Source organism: Staurois parvus, unplaced genomic scaffold, assembly GCF_062004578.1.
Source record: "Staurois parvus isolate SC_StPar_1 unplaced genomic scaffold, SC_StPar_1.0 ptg000081l, whole genome shotgun sequence".
Taxonomy (NCBI): domain Eukaryota; kingdom Metazoa; phylum Chordata; class Amphibia; order Anura; family Ranidae; genus Staurois; species Staurois parvus.
In genome coordinates this window covers 22988-41522 of record NW_028317877.1, presented here as the reverse complement: position 1 = coordinate 41522, position 18535 = coordinate 22988, and the positions used below count along the sequence as shown (strand labels likewise).

General features: G+C 42.3%; 1 protein-coding gene across 1 annotated transcript in view; it reads left to right on the top strand.

Annotated features, from left to right (window-relative positions):
* LOC149468631 (kinesin-like protein KIF28) overlaps positions 1 to 18535 on the top strand; it is a 57421-nt gene that overhangs the window by 32288 nt on the left and 6598 nt on the right. The window contains exons 14-19 of the mRNA XM_089669828.1: positions 93 to 200; positions 1369 to 1640; positions 4984 to 5118; positions 6174 to 6340; positions 8243 to 8349; positions 10386 to 10536. Of these exons, the coding sequence (XP_089525954.1) occupies positions 93 to 200; positions 1369 to 1640; positions 4984 to 5118; positions 6174 to 6340; positions 8243 to 8349; positions 10386 to 10536 (940 nt within the window). The remainder of the gene's footprint in view (positions 1 to 92; positions 201 to 1368; positions 1641 to 4983; positions 5119 to 6173; positions 6341 to 8242; positions 8350 to 10385; positions 10537 to 18535) is intronic.

The following is an 18535-nucleotide window of genomic DNA, read 5'->3' as shown; positions in this document are numbered from 1 at the left end:
GGTTTTGAAGATGTACAAAGAAGGAATTATGAAAATAATATCTGTTTAGAACTCAGATTGTATGAATGACGGTATTTTTACATTTTGTGCAGGATCTGAAATTTGAGCTGAAGGTAAAAAATCTGGCTCTGACAGATTCCAGAGGTTATGATCTGCAGAAAGACATTGTGGTGAAAGTAACCAGCACAAAAACCCAACAGGTATCAGTGCAATATATCTATGAATATTTTGCTCTTTGCAAGAAAACAGCACACTGCACAATATCCCAGGGGTTAAAATTTTGAGTCCAGACCTACTAGCCAAGCACAAACCTTACTCGTGTCCCCTAAGGTGGTGTAGAGCGGGCATCGTGTCCCCCAAGGCGGTGGAAAGCGGGCCTCGTGTCCCCCAAGGCGGTGGAGAGCGGGCCTCGTGTCCCTCAAGGAGGTGGAGAGCGGGCCTCGTGTCCCCCAAGGCGGTGGAGAGCGGGCCTCGTGTCCCCCAAGGCGGTGGAGAGCGGGCCTCGTGTCCCCCAAGGCGGTGGAGAGCGGGCCTCTTCTGCATGTGTCCCCTCAATGGCGCTGCCACTGTAATGGCGATGCCGTGGAAACCTGAAGTTGTAAACCAGAACTCGGCTTCACAATGTGGCTTGGAGCGCATGTGCAGTTGCTCCATGCTTCTTCATCTGTGCTTGCCGCTCGCCACAGAGGAATTTCTCCTCGCATTTGGCGAGCGGGTGAGTGGCTTTTTCAAGCCCTGCAATATCCTATATAACTCTCATACTCTTTTGTATTTTTTATAATTGTCTTTCATACATTAGAGTTTGTGCTTCTTTAAAGCACACGCATTAACCCGATGCGCTACCATACGTTAGGTTTCCCTGGATTAAGACAACCTATTAATTTTTAGCTGGCTGTGCACTATAGTACTGCCAACAATCTGACATCTAAAAAAAAAAAACAAACAAAAAAAAACACACAGCAATGTATATCATATGCTTTGTGCTGTCTTTTCCACTACTAGGCAATGCGTTGGGGGTGCTGTTTTACTGCACGTTACTTAACACAACTCTTATCTGAATGAGCCCCAACTCTATATTTCATTTTTTTCTTTTGTTTTTTTCTTCTATTACCATAGGATTGATCTATTCAAATTTGAGTAAAACTCCAAAGAAGGAATCAAGCTTTACCTCTCTATTTTTTTTTTATTTTCCACTGTTTATTGCACCAGATTTTCCTAACTCTAAATTGACTGACTTCCTGACAATGCAAGGCAGACAGAGCGCAAACCTTTAAACATCCCTTTCATTTTCATAGAACAGTCTATATACAGAGAGGCTATCTTTTATATTTTCTGCACATTAATAATATCGTATTTGTTGGGTTTGAGGTATGGATGTGGTCAAAATCCAAGTTCATCAATAGGAAGTTTCTGATGGAAGAGTTGTATCAGAGATTTCTGGATGGAGACATCAACTTTGACCGCAAAAGTGATCCATTCTGGGACCCGGTAGAGGTTATACATTTAGGATCTTCTCACATCTGGCTTCAGTCTTTAGCTTATAGTATGAAACTGGAGGAACAGACAGAAGTACTGGACTCCGAAGGGGCAGAGGAAGCTGTTCTCATGATAAATATTACCCCCTGTTCCAGCTGTGGAAGGTACATTTATGCTCATGTTGGTGTGCACAATTATTATAATGTTTAAAAATCTTTGGGGCTACAAAGAGTGAACCCGTGTACATTGTTTAGTTGATCCAAGCAATAAACTGAAATGTTTCTTGTTAGCAGCAACACATACAGACCTGTAAGGCAGTCTCATATTAATACCTTATTACCTGAAGAGATAGAACTGCATACTACACATTGTTTATGTTATGGACACAGTAATACATTTTGATTACTTTTCCACCAGGGCATAGAATAGGTCAAAAGTTGGCCATACAGTATTAGTTTATGGACAACCATTTATACGAAAATTCTTAGTAAATTTGTGCTTGAAAGTACTTCAAAATTTTATTTGCTTTTAACATTCAATAACCATTATAAAAACAAACATTCCTGAAACAAAAAACTTGAAATGAAATGCATCTAAAAACATCTTACCAAATGCATTCTTGGGTCAGTCCACTATTTCAGTTTTTGGCTGGTGATGTAGGCTTAAACTGTCTGACTTTAGTTTATGAGATGGTCACTATAAGAGTTTCTTACTTTTCCTGGGTTTGTAAATGTACAACATATTTTATATTATAGAGAAAGCAACAGGAGATACTGAAATGTGTAATGGTGGGTGGGAACACCCAAAATTCTCTTCTGGAGAGTAGTAGTTATTGCTGTATAAGTATCCAAAACATCCAACTTTCTCCCTACATAGAGGCATCAGCCAGGGATGTCCATTGCCCCGATCTATTGTTTGCCATTGCCATCAAGTCACTTGATGCCCTTATCTGTTCCAGCCCCACTCTGTGGGATTAAATATGGAGAGATACAGGATAAAATTATGCTTTATGCAAATAACACTGTGCTCCTCCTCTGGGGTGACATTTCCACGTCTCTGCAAGAGGTGATGTCTGTAATTACAAATTTTGGGATATATTTTGGACTAATTATTAATTGGTCCAAATCTTTGATTATGCTGTTGGACAATAATTCAAATCTACATGATCTACATGACATTCCTGTCTGTCTCTGAATATTTCATTTTAATTTTATTAACACTCGAAGAGTGTTTTCAATTTGGATGAAGTATTTTCTGTCTCTGAATATGTCCATCTTATTCTGATGCCCTTATTGGTCCATATCTGGGACAAGGTCAAGGTATGGAATAGACTTAAATTGTCTTTAGTGAGGAAAACTAACCTCATGTCACAGCTTTTATATATCCTACACAAGTCCCTTTGAAAATGTTTTTTTTTCATCAATTCCATCTTTTGCTCATTCCTATGGCATACTAAGCCTCCTAGGGTAAAATACGAACAGCTCCGAGTACCTAATGATGCGGGTGGCCTGGCCCTGCCCAACCCATGGCTTTGCTACCTTGCGGCTCAGCTGCACCATATAGCAAGTATCATGCCTAAGATATCCACCACAGATGATATCTGTGTAGATCCTACTACTAGCTTATTACAACATGTGGCAAAAGTGGATGATATAGGGGTTTAGAGGCAATATCCTTTTGTAACTATAATAAACTCTTTCCTACATATGTTCTTATGCACAAAATATGGAATAAGGTGAGGCAACTGCAGGATGTTTCTGGTTTCACTAGATTCACTAGCCCTATCAGCGGTAATGGTAGCTATTTGGAGTTGACATCCTTGAAATATGGGGCCAAGTAGAAATGCTATGGCATTACACATTTCATATTTTTACCAGTGGTAACCTGTGTTCATTCCCTGATTTGCAAGCTAAATGTCACCTCCCACAATACATGCTATTTCACTTTTTACGATTACAACATGCTATTAGAGTGCAGTCAGGAATTGACCTCTGGGTTCAATTGCCTCTCCCATATTTAACTTCATATCAGATGTTATCTCTTATAAGGGCTTTATATCCAGTAGTTGCTCCATGTTACTGAGTATCTTTTTGAAAGATTATCCCTCAAGAGCTGCAAGTAGATGGGAAAGAGATGTGGTCTTTGAGGAGGAACGGGAAGGGGTGTGGGGGGAGACACTGCAGGCAGTGCAACTTTGCTCTTTTAATGTTACCCAATGTCTTTCACAGGTCTATATTCTCCTTCGGGTCCACCTTACACCAGCAAGGCTGTTTAAAATGGGGGTGAGAGAGGATCCTATCTGTACCAGGTGCTGTAGAGATCATAGGGATTTAATCCACCTTTTATGGAGATGCCACAAACTACACCTTTATTGGTGGGAGTCAATAATACCCTTAAGGTATTTCAGGTTAACCTCAGTGAGGACCCTAAACAATGCCTTTTATAGTAGGTATTCTGCCTGATCTCCAGGTGGAAGACCTGTCTAAACAAGCAATTGCTAGGGCTCTTTTTCAAGCCTGTAAATTAATTCTCAAACATTGGAAGTCAGCTGACCCGCCCTCGTTGAAAGAATGGATAATTCAAATGGGCGATATGTTAACATCTTGAAAAATACATTCACCAACATAATCTGGTAAAATTAATACTTCATGGTTCCCATGGTTGGACACGCTGGGGTTGTCCCCTGTAGTATTTATTTTGGATAGGATATTGTGAACTAATCACTTTGCTATATCCCTTGTCTGAATATGTTGTTGGTGTTATGCTGTCCTCGGCTACCATTGAGGATTCATGGCATAGTGCCGAAAATGCTAATATGTTCGTGTGCAGTGATATGGAGTCAATGTACGATGGAGCTCACTATTTTGTGTACATGCTGTACTTAGTCTGGTTGTATGTCTTAGTATGTTTTAAGTGCATCTTTTCTCATTAAAACTTCATTAAGATTCAAAAGAAAAAAAGTATGCAAAACATGTCAGGAAAAATAAACATACAACAGGTAAAATAAGTATTGAACATGTGACCATTTTTCTAGGTAAATATATTTCTAAAGATGCTATTGACATAACATGATTAAAATCTATGGAAAGAACTAAAGATCAGCGCTCATAGAAGAGGCCAATAAAACCTTGTATGTATGGATTGCATGGGTTGTTACCAACATGTGGTGAAAATTTCATGTCAATAGCACCTTTAGAAATATATTTACTGAGAAAAATGGTGATGTGTTCAATACTTACTTTACCTGTATGTTAGAAAATTATTATTATATTTGTCTGAACAGTGTATTATAGAGTAAAAAAATCATGGAGATAGTTCCAGAGATTTTATATTATTCTGGCCCTGAAATTGTAGATGTAATTGGTTTCTCAAAATTCTCAGCCAAATTGAGCAAAGTACAGTTCTGGATTTTATTTATTTCAATTTGGCAGACTGATAAGGTAACATGTCATCTAAAAACCATTAATAAGTAGCTTCAGCTAAAACCTTCATCTTATATTTGTATAGGCCCTTAAGTGAAGAAGACATTGTTATTGATCCTTTGGAATTGCTGGGAAGGAACATAGTTTTCCAAATTCATATCCAACAGTGTCTTGGAGTCCGATGGTTAAAGGAAGCCACAGACAGAGGGATACAACTTGGGTATGTAAGATGTTTGGTGGCCTAATTGTTATGATGTGAAATATAACAGTGTCTTCAACAAGATATATTTTTGGTTTAGTTTGCTGGCTGAAGCAGAAGTTAATGAGGGAGGGAGGGGGGAGAACTTGCAATATGAACAAACCTCTGCATTTGCCCTATTCCATCATTAACAGCTTCTATGCCGCTCCATGGCCACTGGTGACATTTTTTGTGAAAATGTCTCCACTTCCGACAACTTCCTTCAATAACTATGTGGGAGCCATTGATGATGCAGCTCCCACACATGGGTTGCAGCTTCGGTCACTGGGCACCGCTCTTTAGCTTAGATAGATCCTGGGAGTGGTTATTACACTGTGCAGTATCAAAGGCTACAGTGATAGAAATCCAGCCTTATAGGCTAATAAGCCTACATCTATGGTTTCTATATCAGAACATAGTGCATAATAATAATGATGTCTTTAATGTAATGGCCATGATTCATCAAACTGCAATAGCACTTAGGCTGTGTTAAAAGAACTTAGGTCATACTAAAATGTCATGCAATAATATTGATTGAGAGGCCACTTTAGAATGCCTGAAGAGCCTTAAAGCGGAACAACACTGTATCTAAGCACCAAAAGCGCTATTTAATTCATTTTTAGAATTCAAAACAAACTCCCCCTCCATCCATGTCTCCATGTTTTATTTTGCTGAGAAATCACTTAGAAAAACACCCCCTGGCATTTCTGCCCGTGCCCATCTTGAGTAAGGGCAGATGATTAATGTAGCATTTACTTCCTGGAATCCATCTGCCCTTAGCTCAGGCATTGGCTGAGCTGAGAACCCTCCCTCCTGGCATGTATGACATCATTTGTCTAGGCATGGAAACTAGGAAATAAGTAAGGAAATATAAAAAACTGTTTAAAACAAGTAAATAGGATATATTTTCCTATCAATTTACTAATGCTGGCAGCATGTGGATTCAAAATAGTCAATGTTGATTGAGAGAGTTAAGTTCCACTTTAAAGAAGCCTTAATGAATCTGGGCTAATATCTATTCTCATTTTGTATTTAAGGTATTGCTTTTATGACGTCCCTCAGCCGCTGTATACAAAGCCAGTTTGGAAAACAGTAAATCCTGTGATTGATCACAGATTGCACTTTGTTGCCTTGAATGTGTCTAATGAATTTCTTAATTACCTGCAGAAAAATGCACTGGTTGTAGATCTCTGGGGCCTTCAAGGTAAAGCTTTTCTACAGATATTTTGTTTTCACTGGTTATTATTAACTTAGAAGTGATATGGAAATAGGAAAATAGTTGCATTGATAAAATTCTGGTACATTTCATACACATTTGTATATATGTTTTTGGACCACCTTAAACTATGATCATGTCAAGAATCAAGTGATGTAGTCCCAGGGGATGATTTACAAAAAGCAAATAGACTATTCACTTTGCAAGTGCAGTTGCACTAATTTTCCCCAAAGCTTAGAGAATGTGATGAAGCTTCACTTTGTAAAGAATACCCAATCAGGTACAAGGAAAATAAAAAAAAACTGCATTTTTTCCTATACATGATTGGATGATGAAAAAGCAGCAGAGCTTCACCACTTTCGCTAAGCTCTGAGGAAAATAAGCGCAAAGTCTATTTGCCTTTGGAAATCAACCTCCTTATGTCCTCAGGTCGCAACTTCAAATGTGCTCAAGATTCTTTGATATTGGGGAAGGCCTGAAGAGCAGACCTCCTGCTATCAGGGACCCATCATAGATGTGAAAATATATCTTTCTAAGAACAGTGACTAATTCTCTCTCAGGTTGGCTCGCCTAACGTCAGTAGCACATCGGGAGCAATGCAAATGCACATATAGTCTGAGTATTGAACCCAACAGACTAAGACTGGGATGCTTTTAAAGTATTAAAGTTCATGTGAGTGTAAAGGCAGGTGTCCCAATACTTTTGGCAATACAGTGTGTGTGTGTGTATGTATGTAGGTATATATATATATATATATATATATATATACATATATGTGTGTATATATATATATATATATATATATATATACATACAAACACTCTGTATATACACACATGCACAGTGCATTCAAAAGTATTCAAACCCCTTCATTTTTTCAATTTCATTATGTTGCAGCCTGATACTACAGTTGTTTTAATTAATTTTGAATCATTAATCCACATGCAGTACCCTATAAAGACAACATAATGACATGAAAACGGAATTTTATAAATGTCTGTGAATTTATTAAAAATACAAATCTGAAATATCACATTGCATTACATATTCAGACCCTTTGCAACAACACTTGAAATTTAACTCAGGTGCCTCTCATTTCTCTTGACCATTGCTGAGATGTCTCTACACTTTGATTGGAGTTCACCTGTGGTAAATTAAATTGATTGGACATGATCAGAAATGGCCCACACTTCTCTATAAAAGGCCTCACAGCTGACAATGCATACTGTATCAGAGCAAAAGCCAAGAAACTGCCTGCAGAGCTCAGAGACAGAATTATTGTGAGGCAATAATCTGGGGAAGGCTTCAAAATATTTCTGCTGCACTGAAGGTTCCCAAGAGCACAGTGGCCTCCATAATTCTCAAAGGGAAGAAGCCTGGCACAACCAGGACTCTTCCATGAGCTGTTCACCCAGCCAAACTGAGCAATTGGGAGAGAAGGGCCTTTGTAAGAGAGGTGACTAAGAACCCAATGGTCATTCAGACTGAGCTCCGGAGATCCAGTGTGTGGACGGGACAAAGTTCAGAAGAACGACCATCACTGCAGCCCTCCAACGATCTTGGCTAAATGGCAGAATGGCTAGACAGAAGCCTCTCCTCAGTTTGAAGGACTCTCAGACTGTGTGGAACAAGATTCTGTGGTCTGATGAAAGCAAGACTGAACTGTTTGGTCATCTAGCCACTCTACTATAAAGCCCAGATATTTAATACCAGTAAATTAGGACCTAGGAGATATCACAAAAACATATATTGCTTATGTATTTATTCATTCATCTCTAACTGTAAAGAGATGAGGCTGTAGACAATTCTTCACTATCTCTGGCTACATTACTTCTCCAGAACCAAAATTAACAGACTCAAACTGAAACATATGTTCTTATGGATTTGCAGAAGGCTGTCCTGAACATGACTGGTCACTGCCAGATATAGAATGTACCAAGGAAGACTATATTCTAATTGACTGCATGAAAACGTTACTCCCTGCATCTACTTTGGTGGTATGTACATTAAATTCACGTTTAACTGATTACAGTCATAATACAATATCACTTCTTGCTGCATACATGAATTTTTAGTATAAAGCTTTTAAAGTCATTTTCACAAATACCTGAGTGCCCAGAATAAACCCAAGAAACAGTCACAGGGAAAACACACTGCATGGAATGTGTTCTTGTGAAGGTTAGACCTCTTTTCTTCTGTAAGAGTTAGGGACATAATTCTGGGGACAAGCGATCCTGTCTCTTGAGATATCGCCATAGTGACAAGATCATTTTTCGAAGAACTTCACTCTCTGGCTTAAACAATGAGACAATGTTTCCTAATGAGTGAGATTCAAAGCATTCTAGGCCAGCAAGGAAGCAACTCCAGGGTTTTAATGACTACCCCATCTTAGATGGCCTTAAAGTGTCATTAAACCTATTGTAACAACTTCAGTTGGAACGTCAGAAATCTATTAGAATCAATCATCTCTAGCACACTTAAAAAAAAAATATATATATATATATATATATATATATATATATATACTGTTTTTTTTCACAGCCACATACCACGGTCATGTGACATAAAGTAGTTTCTTCCCAGCGCAATGTGAGATCAGGGGACGCAGCAATTCAGAAAACTCTGACAAGCCAGCAGATGGCCCAGCAAGGAAGATTCCTCCATCCACCTCGCTTGTGTGGATGGGGGAATCCTTTTGTTTTTTTTTCTGTTCAGCATGCTGGTTGAATGAAGAAAAAAAAACTATTCATCTATGGGCAGCTTTAGGGGCATGTGGAGATTGTTGGGGATGATTTACTAAAGGCAAGCAGACTGGTAATTTTTTTGCAAGTGAATTTTCCCCAGAGTCTTTTGAAAGAGGTGAACCTTTCCTAACTTCCTTCATCCAAGCATGTGAAAGCAAGATTTTTTTCTTGCTCATGATTGGGTATTCTTTACAAAGTGAAATATAACCACAATCACTAAGCTCTGGGAGAAATTCCCTAGGAAAGAAATTGTCTATCATGCAGGTGGTCACATGGACACCCAGAGGAGGACCCCTCTTCCTCTTGTACACAGAATAAAGTGGGCTTGGGACTGAAAAGATACATGACTGCAGACTTTTTTCCATGCTAGTGCAGTTTATTGTTCAAGTCTATCAATAATATTAGATGAAAGGAGTTTAAATATTATTAGGTGCCATCAAGTTAATTTTTTTTTATTATTTTAACTTAACCATGCATAAACTGGATTATTGAGTCAGGATGGCAAATTTTCAAAAGTATTTCAATATTAAATATTTAAAAGTATATCATTACATTTATGTAATAAAGGAAAGCGAAGAAGCAGTGATATTATGAAATGGAAACACATTTTAGTTTACCGGAATCATATAGTTTAGGTGGTTACTATGGGCTACTGCAGTATGCATATTGCTTTATGCTCTATTAAAGTAAACTGAAAGAATGTTGTGAAGCTTTGGGGTGGCCAGGAACATTGCAAACTGATTGGACAATTTCCGTACGATCTCCTTTATATTTACCATAACTACATAGTATGAGGACAAACCTAAACAATTTGTTCAGTTTGTTTAATTGCAAGGTTCTTACAATGCATAGTTGGTGGTTGTTCTAAAAGAGATTGTACAATCAGATTATATAGTCCACTTCAGACAGAGGACAAATAATCCGTTGCTAGTAACAACTCATCAGACCAATTACCTTTTCCTATGAAGCCTCTCATTCGCAAGCTGGACTGGTGAGATGATTACCTACACTGGTTAGGCTGATTTTTGGGCACTCCAGGTCAACGAGGGAGCGACTCCATTTGGGTAAATCGTTCTTCCACCTTGGTGATTCTGTTGCTGATGTATTGGCAGTGGCAGAATTACCCATCTAATATTGCCCAGGTTGCAGATGTACAAACATAAATAACCGCTTGGCAATCTTTATTTATTTATTTATTTTTAGTTTCCATCAACAGGTCAGTTTCCACAGATCAGCTGTGATTTATTCAATACACTTAGTATAAGAATACTTCTCTTTCTGGATTTCAGGATTCAGATAGCCATGTGTCTGAGATCTATTTGAAATTACTAAAATTGGAACAAGAGACTGAGCTTTTAAGGGACATCAACCGAGCCCTAAGGGAAGAGAACATCTTCCTGAAAGAGTCACTGAAACAGGCAGAGACATGGAAATTACAAGGTAAGTTATATTGGATGTATCTGCATGCTGCCTTGGTCAATAATACAGTGGGGAAAATAATTATTTGATCCCCTGCAGATTTTGTATGTTTGCCCACTGACAAAGAAATAAAGGGTCTATAATTTTTATCATAGGGTCTATAATTTTTATCATAGGTGTATTTTAAATGATAGCGACAGAATATCAACCAAAAATCCAGAAAAAAACACATGATAAAAATGTTATAAATTGAGTTGCAGTTCAGTGAGTAAAATAAGTATTTGATCCCCAAGCAAAATATGACTTAGTACTTGGTTGAGAAACCTTTGTTGGCAAGCACAGAGGTAAGATGGTTCTTGTAGTTGGTTGCCAGGTTTGCACACATCTCAGGAGAGATTCTGACAACTCGAAGTTTTAGCTCCCTCCATAAATTTTCTATAGGACTAATGTGCTTCTTTTTGATCCACTTCTTTGTTGCCTTGGCTGTATGTTTTGGGTCATTGTCATGCTGGAAGACCCATCTATGACTAATTTTCAGTATCCTGGCTGAGGAAACAAGGTTCTCATCCAAGATTTTACAATACATGGCCCCGTCCATTGGCCCCTCAATGCGGCAAAGTCGGCCTGTACCTTTAGCAGAGAAACAGCCCCAAAGCATACCGTTTTCCACCTCTGTGCTTAACTCTAGGTATGGTGTTCTTAGGGTCATAATCAGCATTTTTCTTCCTCCAAACACGGCGAGTCGAGTTAATGCAAAAAAGTTCGATTTTGGTCTCATCTGACCACAGCACTTTCTCCCAATCTTTCTCTGAATCATTTAGATGTTCATTGGAAAACTTCAGATGGGCCTGTACATGTGCCTTCTTCAGGAGGGGGACCTTGCGGGCACTGCAGGATTTCAACCCATGGTGGCGTATTGTGTTACCAATGGTTTGGTAACTGTGGTCCCAACTGCCTTGATCATTCCAAGCTCCTCCCATGTAGTTCTGGGCTGATCCCTCACTTTGCTTATGATCATCAATACCCCATTAGGTGAAATCTTGCATGGATTTCCAGACCAAATGCGATTGATGGTTACTTTGTATTTCTTCCATTTGGGAATAATCGCTCCAACAGTTGTCTCCTTCTCACCAAGCTTCTTGCTGATGGCCCATTCCAGCCATGTGCAGGTCTACAATCTTGTCCCTGACATCCTTTGACAGCTCTTTGGTTTTGCCCATGGTGGTGAAGTTTGAATGGAAGAAAGAGATTCTGTGGACAGATATCTTTTATACAAATAACTAGTTGTCATTAGGAGCACCTTCTTAAATTGACAGGACTAATGTGTACCACATGAGCACATAACCAATCTGTGGGAGCCAGAATTATTGTTAGTTGGTAGGGGATCAAATACTTATTTTACTAACTGAACTCTAACTCAACACATAATATTTGTATCAAGTGATTTTTTTTTTTGTAATTCTTTTATTTAGTTATTTGGTTATATAGCCAGGGACTACACAATACAATGTATACAAAAAGGTAAAGACAAATGGCATTAAATGAATCAAATTATGTGCAAGAGTAAACTGTCAGCATTATGTTACAAGCAGATACAAAACAACAACATAATAGATCAGTATGTGTGTCTCCAAATAGCCTACCAGGAAGCACCTGAGGACAGGGACCATGCGAACACAACCATATACAGAGCTAAAAGAGTGGCCTGGTCACCGAAGGTGTCTTGTAAACCCAAAAAGAAGGGGGGGGCCTGTTCAGAGAATCAGGCACAGCACAGGAAAGGCACATCTGGTATATAATCGCTCTATAAAGTAGGGAACCAATGAGCAGAACTAGAGTGGAAAAGGGGAACAAATTAAAGGAGAAGGCAGGGAGTAGGGAAGAGGGTAAGAAAAGGGAAGGTGTGGGGGAGAGAAAGTGGGGAAATGGGTTCTAGAGCAAGAAAAAAGATCACAGTCAAGAATCCGCAGAGACGACAGGAGTAGAGCAGAAAGTAAACAAAGAGAACCAGCTGGGTAAAAGAAAACAAAGCAAAGCAAAACGTCTCCCCCACCCCGGGCCCACATCAAGTCAAAATGGGGCCTGTCAGACAGGCCGAGGGGTTTCCTGAAGATAGGGGTCGGTATATACAATGTATTGCCACAGTCTCCAGGTGTCTCGGAAAATCTCTCTGCGGTCGTATAAAGAGGCCGTAAGGTCCTCCATATCTCTTAGCTTGTTAACTTTGGAAAACCAAAGTGACCTTGTAGGTGGGTGTAAAGACCTCCAATACAAAGGAATGCAAGCTTGAGCAGTTGGATTGTCAACGAGGCCTTATACTTTTTAATAGGACGATCAGTAAGGTGCAACAGGCAAGCCGCTGGGTCATTTGCCTCATCAAATCCCTGATGGTGCTGGTCACTATCTGCCAAAATGATTTAATCTTGTGGCAAGCCCAGAAGACATGCAGGATCGTACCCTGGTCAGAACCGCATCTCCAGCACAGGTCCAAGATCTGGGGAAAAATACGATGTAGGGTCGTAGGGACCCTGTACCACCTGGTCAAAATTTTATAGCCAGTTTCCTGGACCTTAGAAGCAATGGAAGATTTCTGTGCAAAGTGGAGAATTTTCTACTTCTGTGTGTTCGTAAAATGAATGCCCAGGTCAGCTTCCCAGTTAAAGAGAAAGGTGGGAGTAAAGTTGTCCTGTGGACTAACCAGGGCAGAGTAAAGAATGGAGAGACAATGACGGATAGGCGCCCGCTTATGACAGATATTTTCCAGCTCTGTAAGGCACCGGGAAACAAGAACATTGATAAAGAAAATGCCGAAGTTATAGATTGTGGCAAAAATCTAACAGTGGATCGGCGGCAGCCGCCAGTGCAGGGATGGCAAGATTGCCATCGGGTCCCCAAGAAATCCCAGAGATGGAGACGTCCGGCGGAAGCCAAACATTGACATTGAGGGTTATCCAATCCTGGTTGAAATTCTCGATTCCCTAGAATGGGGATCATAGGAGATGGCAAGGGGGAGAGGGGGGAGTTACGAAAGGTCTCCCGGGAGACCAACAATGTGCTGCCAAGCGTGGGATGGTCCTCCAGAGCCCTAGTCACCTGCGATGAAATCCAGAGCCAACTTTTGGTGGTGCCCTGGGAGTCCTCCAACTCCATTGCCACCCAATGTTTCGCCTCCGCATGGCAATGCCAACCCACCAACCTCGTCAAATGAATTGCTCTGTAAAAGGCTCAGACATCTGGAAGGCCTAGTCCACCCCGACGCTTGGGGAGGTGAAGAAGCTGAAGTTGAAGACAAGGTTTCTGATGTGATCAGATGAATTCCCTGAAAAAAAGCATGAATCCTTTTGAAGAACGAGGGCCGGATGCGGATGGGGAGAGCCTGCAAAATGTAGAGGAGCCTAGGAAGCAGAGTCATTTTGAGCGCATTACAGCACCCAAACCATGTGAGGGTGAGTGAGTGCCAACAGAGCAAATCTGCACGTGTAAGCTGCATTAACGGTTTAAAATTGGCCAGATAAAGAGTGTTCGGGTCAGGGGTAATATTGACTCCCAGATAACGAATGAAGTCAAAGGCCCAATGGAAAGGGAACAGAGGGTGAAGCTGGCTCACCACATCCTGTGGTACTGAAATATTGAGGGCCGATGATTTAGATAGATTGATATGAAAGGGTCCCGAACACACAGAGTGTAGCAGGGTTGGCAAGGATGTAAGAGGGTCAGTCAGGAAGAATATCAAGTCATCCACAAAGGCTGCCACCTTATAAGTCCCTGAAGCCTTCACATAGGCAGGGATACCAAGCCCCTGTCTGATTGTGCAGAGGAAAGGTTCCAATGAAAGCCTGGTTTCGTTAACTCTAACAGCGGCCAACAGGCTGGAATAAAAGGGAGGAGATCCAAGATAGCATAGCAGGCCCCCAACAAAATATATTGTAGAGTTGCTTGGATGAACTGACAGTTGACCCTATCAAAAGCCTTTTCTGCGTCCATAGACAGCAAAAGAAGAGAGAGGCGGGAGGTCTTGGCCGCATGTATTAGATTGAAGACTCTAATCGTGTTGTATCTTGGTTCCCGTATAGAAACAAAACCCGCCTGGTCCCGGTGAACAAGATGCTGCAGATGTGAGAGTAATCTACTGGCCAGGATCCATCCTGGCAAATAATTTCAAGTCAGAGTTTAATAGGGCTATTGGCCGGAAATTTCCACACCTGGAGGGGTTCTTGCCTTCTTTAGGTATTAACGAGATATAGGCCTGAACAGCATCTCTTGGCATGGGTTGTCCCTGAAAGATGATGTTTAATGCAGGGACCAAGTGGGAAGAGAGAACATCAAAAAAGGTCCTATAGTAGGCAGGAGTGAGGCCATTAGGTCTAGGGCCCTTTTAGGTTTGGACTGAGCCAGCGCCACTCCAAGTTCCTCCATCGTGATTAGCTCTTCCAGCTCTGTACAAACCTCCGGAGGGAGAGGAGGCATGCCCTAGGCCGAAATGTAAAATTGAATTGTTGGCAGCCTTTGCGGCAGAGAAGCAGCCAAAGCACAGTGGGCTAGGTTGTAAAGGTTGTGATAGAATCTATGGAATCAGTGGAGATCGTCAGCTTCTGTCCAGAGGAGGTTTGTATGTGCAGAATATAGGTTTTTGCCCATGGGCCTCGAAAAGCCTGAGCCAACAGGGTACCTGGCTTATTAGAAAATTCATACATAGAACTATGGGCCCATGGCAGTTTTTGCTTCGTTTTATGGTGGAGGGACCGCAGGTCCTCCAGGACTCTTGAGAGTTCTTGGTAGGTGGTATGTGCCAACGTTGCTTTATGAGATCGTTCAAGTGTGCGCAATTCAGTCAGGAGGCCGTCGATCTGACGGGAATGTTCCTTTTTGAGGTGTGTCCCGATACGGATCAAAATGCCCCGAATTACCGGTTTGTGCACTTCCCACACTACTAGAGGGTTGTCAACAGAATCGCAATTGACCGCAAAATACTCCTCAAGAGCCGCTCGGAGCATGGCACAATTGTCAGGGGATTGGGCCACGCACAGTCGAGTATAGCTGAAGAGTAAGGTGAACTGGGGCATGGTCAGAGAAAGAGATAACATCAATTTGTGCATAGACTACAGAAGGAAGTGCCTGATGGGAGATTAAAAGTTAGTCAAGGTGAGAATAGGTGTGATGAACCAGGGAGAAAAATGAGTAGTCACGGCTCTGGGAGTTTGAGTAATCGCCGTGGGTCCACTAGCCAAAGAAGCTGTAAGTCACCTTTCAAACGTCTGAGGTATGCATATGATAAAGATATGATATGATAAGACATCCAATAAAGGGTCCATAGCAAAATTGAGATCTCACCCGAAGACAAAAGTGCCTTTGGCAAAATTTAAAAGGGATGGTAGCAAGTCCTGTAAAGATTGGACCTTGTCCACTTTGGGGAAACAGACGTTTACAAAGGTGATTTGTATGTTCTGAATCATCCCTTTCAGCAGAAGGAAACGGCCCCGGGGGTCTGACTGCACTGAACCACACAACCAAGGCACAGAGTTGCCAGTCAGGATACTCACTCCTTTTGTTTTGAAATGCGTTACCTGAAAAAGAGCGACCTGGGTCTTATTTTTCCGGAGATCAGCCAGAAGCCGTGAGTGCTTCTCTGGAGTGTTCAGACCCCTTGTGTTGAGAGTGGTAATCTTTAATAGGCCCATAGCAAAATGGGAGGACGCCTCCCCACTACCAACAGGTGTCTATGGACTTATCCGGGGGCCCCAGGTGAGAGAGAGACCGCAGAAAAAAATTAACTTGAAGCCCCTAGAGATACAGAAGAAAGACAGATAGAGAGAGGGGAAGAATAGGGAAAAGGAGAAAAATGGAAAAGTCAAGGGAAAGTGAGACCAGAAAAGAAAGAAGGAAGGAAAATGGAGAGAGGGGTAAGGGGGAACGAGTGTGAGCAGGGGGGGAAGGAGGTGGAGTATGAAAGGATGGGAGATGTCTACAGTAGGAAGTCAAATCTTGGGTCCATGGAAGAGAGTACAAGGCACTCTTGCAAGGAACTGCCCTAACGGGGGTACAAAGCACTCACGGATAGTTCTCCTAAACTCTACATATGTTGCTAACCCTAGGAGGAAACTGTCAACTGTGAGGTAACAAGGTGCAGCCGACCGTCCACCACCCAGGTGCCAAAAGGCGTAATGCACCCCCCCTCCCCCGGACTGAACACAGGAATGGAACATCATAAATCAATTACATCAGAGATTATATGGGAAAACATATAGCACATAAAACATAACTACAATAATGAGACGACTGCTGGGTTGACCCCATAACCCCCAGATAAAACTTCCCACTGAAATACACAAAGGGGGGAGAAAGCAGGGTGGGGAAACAATGGAAAATGGGGAGTAAGCATGCACTAAGTCAGAACCAGAGACCTGACTGAGTGCAGCAAAAGCAAAATAGAGGGGGGAAGAGGGTGTCCACCCACGGCCCTAAAGACATTTCCCAATAGAAAACCTACTATCCCCTTCATGCCAGGAATGGCAGAGGGGCACGGCAAGGAGAGGTAAGTATAATCCCCAAGACACCATCCACAGCAGATAGGGTCACAAGCCTCAAGCCCCAGCCCGGATTTTGGAATCCGACTCATCAGAACGAGGAGAGCTTCAAGGTAAGCAATGAGTCTGGGAAACAGGAAGAGAACCCCCCCCTGCCCCTGAGGCCAAGTCTGAGGTTCAAATCAGCAGCAAGGCTAGTTAGGCTTTCGAGGAGAGGCCTTGGAGGCCTCTGTCTGACGTCTTGCGGCTGGAGGCGGGTCTTCGGATCCTCTGGGACCATGGAATGGAAGCAATTGGTGTGTCAGGATGTAGAAAAAAGTCCAGTCAGTTAGGCACCACCACTGCTTGCTTGCCCAGGAAATCGAACAGCTTCGACAGTTGATCTCGAGAGCGCAGGAAGAATTCAGTGCCCTGCTTGCGTACGATGAGATGGAAGGGATGGCCCCAACAGTACGTTACATCTGCCTCCCGTATCACCTCTAACAGGGGCCGAAGCATCCCCCGCATGGCCTGAATCTGACTAGAAATATCTGGGTATACACGGATCATGGCACCGTCAAAGTCTATGGGACCTGTGGTCCAGGCTTGCCGTAGAATTTCCTCCTTCACTGTATAGAAGTGGACCCTACAAAGGACATCTTGCAGTGGGGGTAGAGAGGTGGATACCACCTGAGATGATGGGGGCCAACGGGGACCCAGCACCCGGTCAAGTTCCAATTCCGCTGTGGGGGGCTTCCCCAGTACTTGTTTGAGGATAGCTGTCACGGTAGCATGTAGGCTCGCCCCACTGGTGGCCTCTGGGATCCCACTAAGCCGGAGATTGTTCCACCGATTGCGGTTCTCTCCATTGTCTAGGCGAAGGTGCACATTAATAAGAAGGCGGTGGAATTCCTGTTGGTCGGCTTCTATGGTGGTCAGTCTGGTGTCAGTGGCAGTAGTGGAATTTTCCAGGTCTGTCACCCTTTCCTCCACTGTGTCAACCTGTTGGCGGAGGTCATGTAGTTCACGTGAGAGGGCATTAACAATACAGGTTAGTTGGAAAGTCCGCCATGAGATCTCTAATAGTCCCCGCCATGTGGCTGTCCACCATGTGGCCGTCCGGTCCCCCAGCCTGACCAGAGTTTGTTTGAGAGTTCTCTTGAGGGCGAGCCAGTGACAGAATCAGGGAGACCGGGTGGGGGTTTGCGGTTACCCCCGCATCAGAGGAGGTGCCCATGGATTGCGTGAGGCCGAGCCAGTGGAGCTGAGCCATGGCGGCACCATCTTAGAGCAGGCCATGGGAGAGGCTGCCGGAGAAAGTAGTGTGTGATTTCACCTCCGCTAACGTTCCCGGTGGTCTGGGAGGCATCCGGTCCCCTGGCATGAGAAACCGGCTGGGCGGAGAGGTTCTACTGGCAGGTTTTCTGTCCTGGTCCGTGGAGAGCTCCGGAATTGTCAGACCACTTTTTTTTTGGAACCTTATTGAAATGTCACATGGGGCATTACATTAATTATTA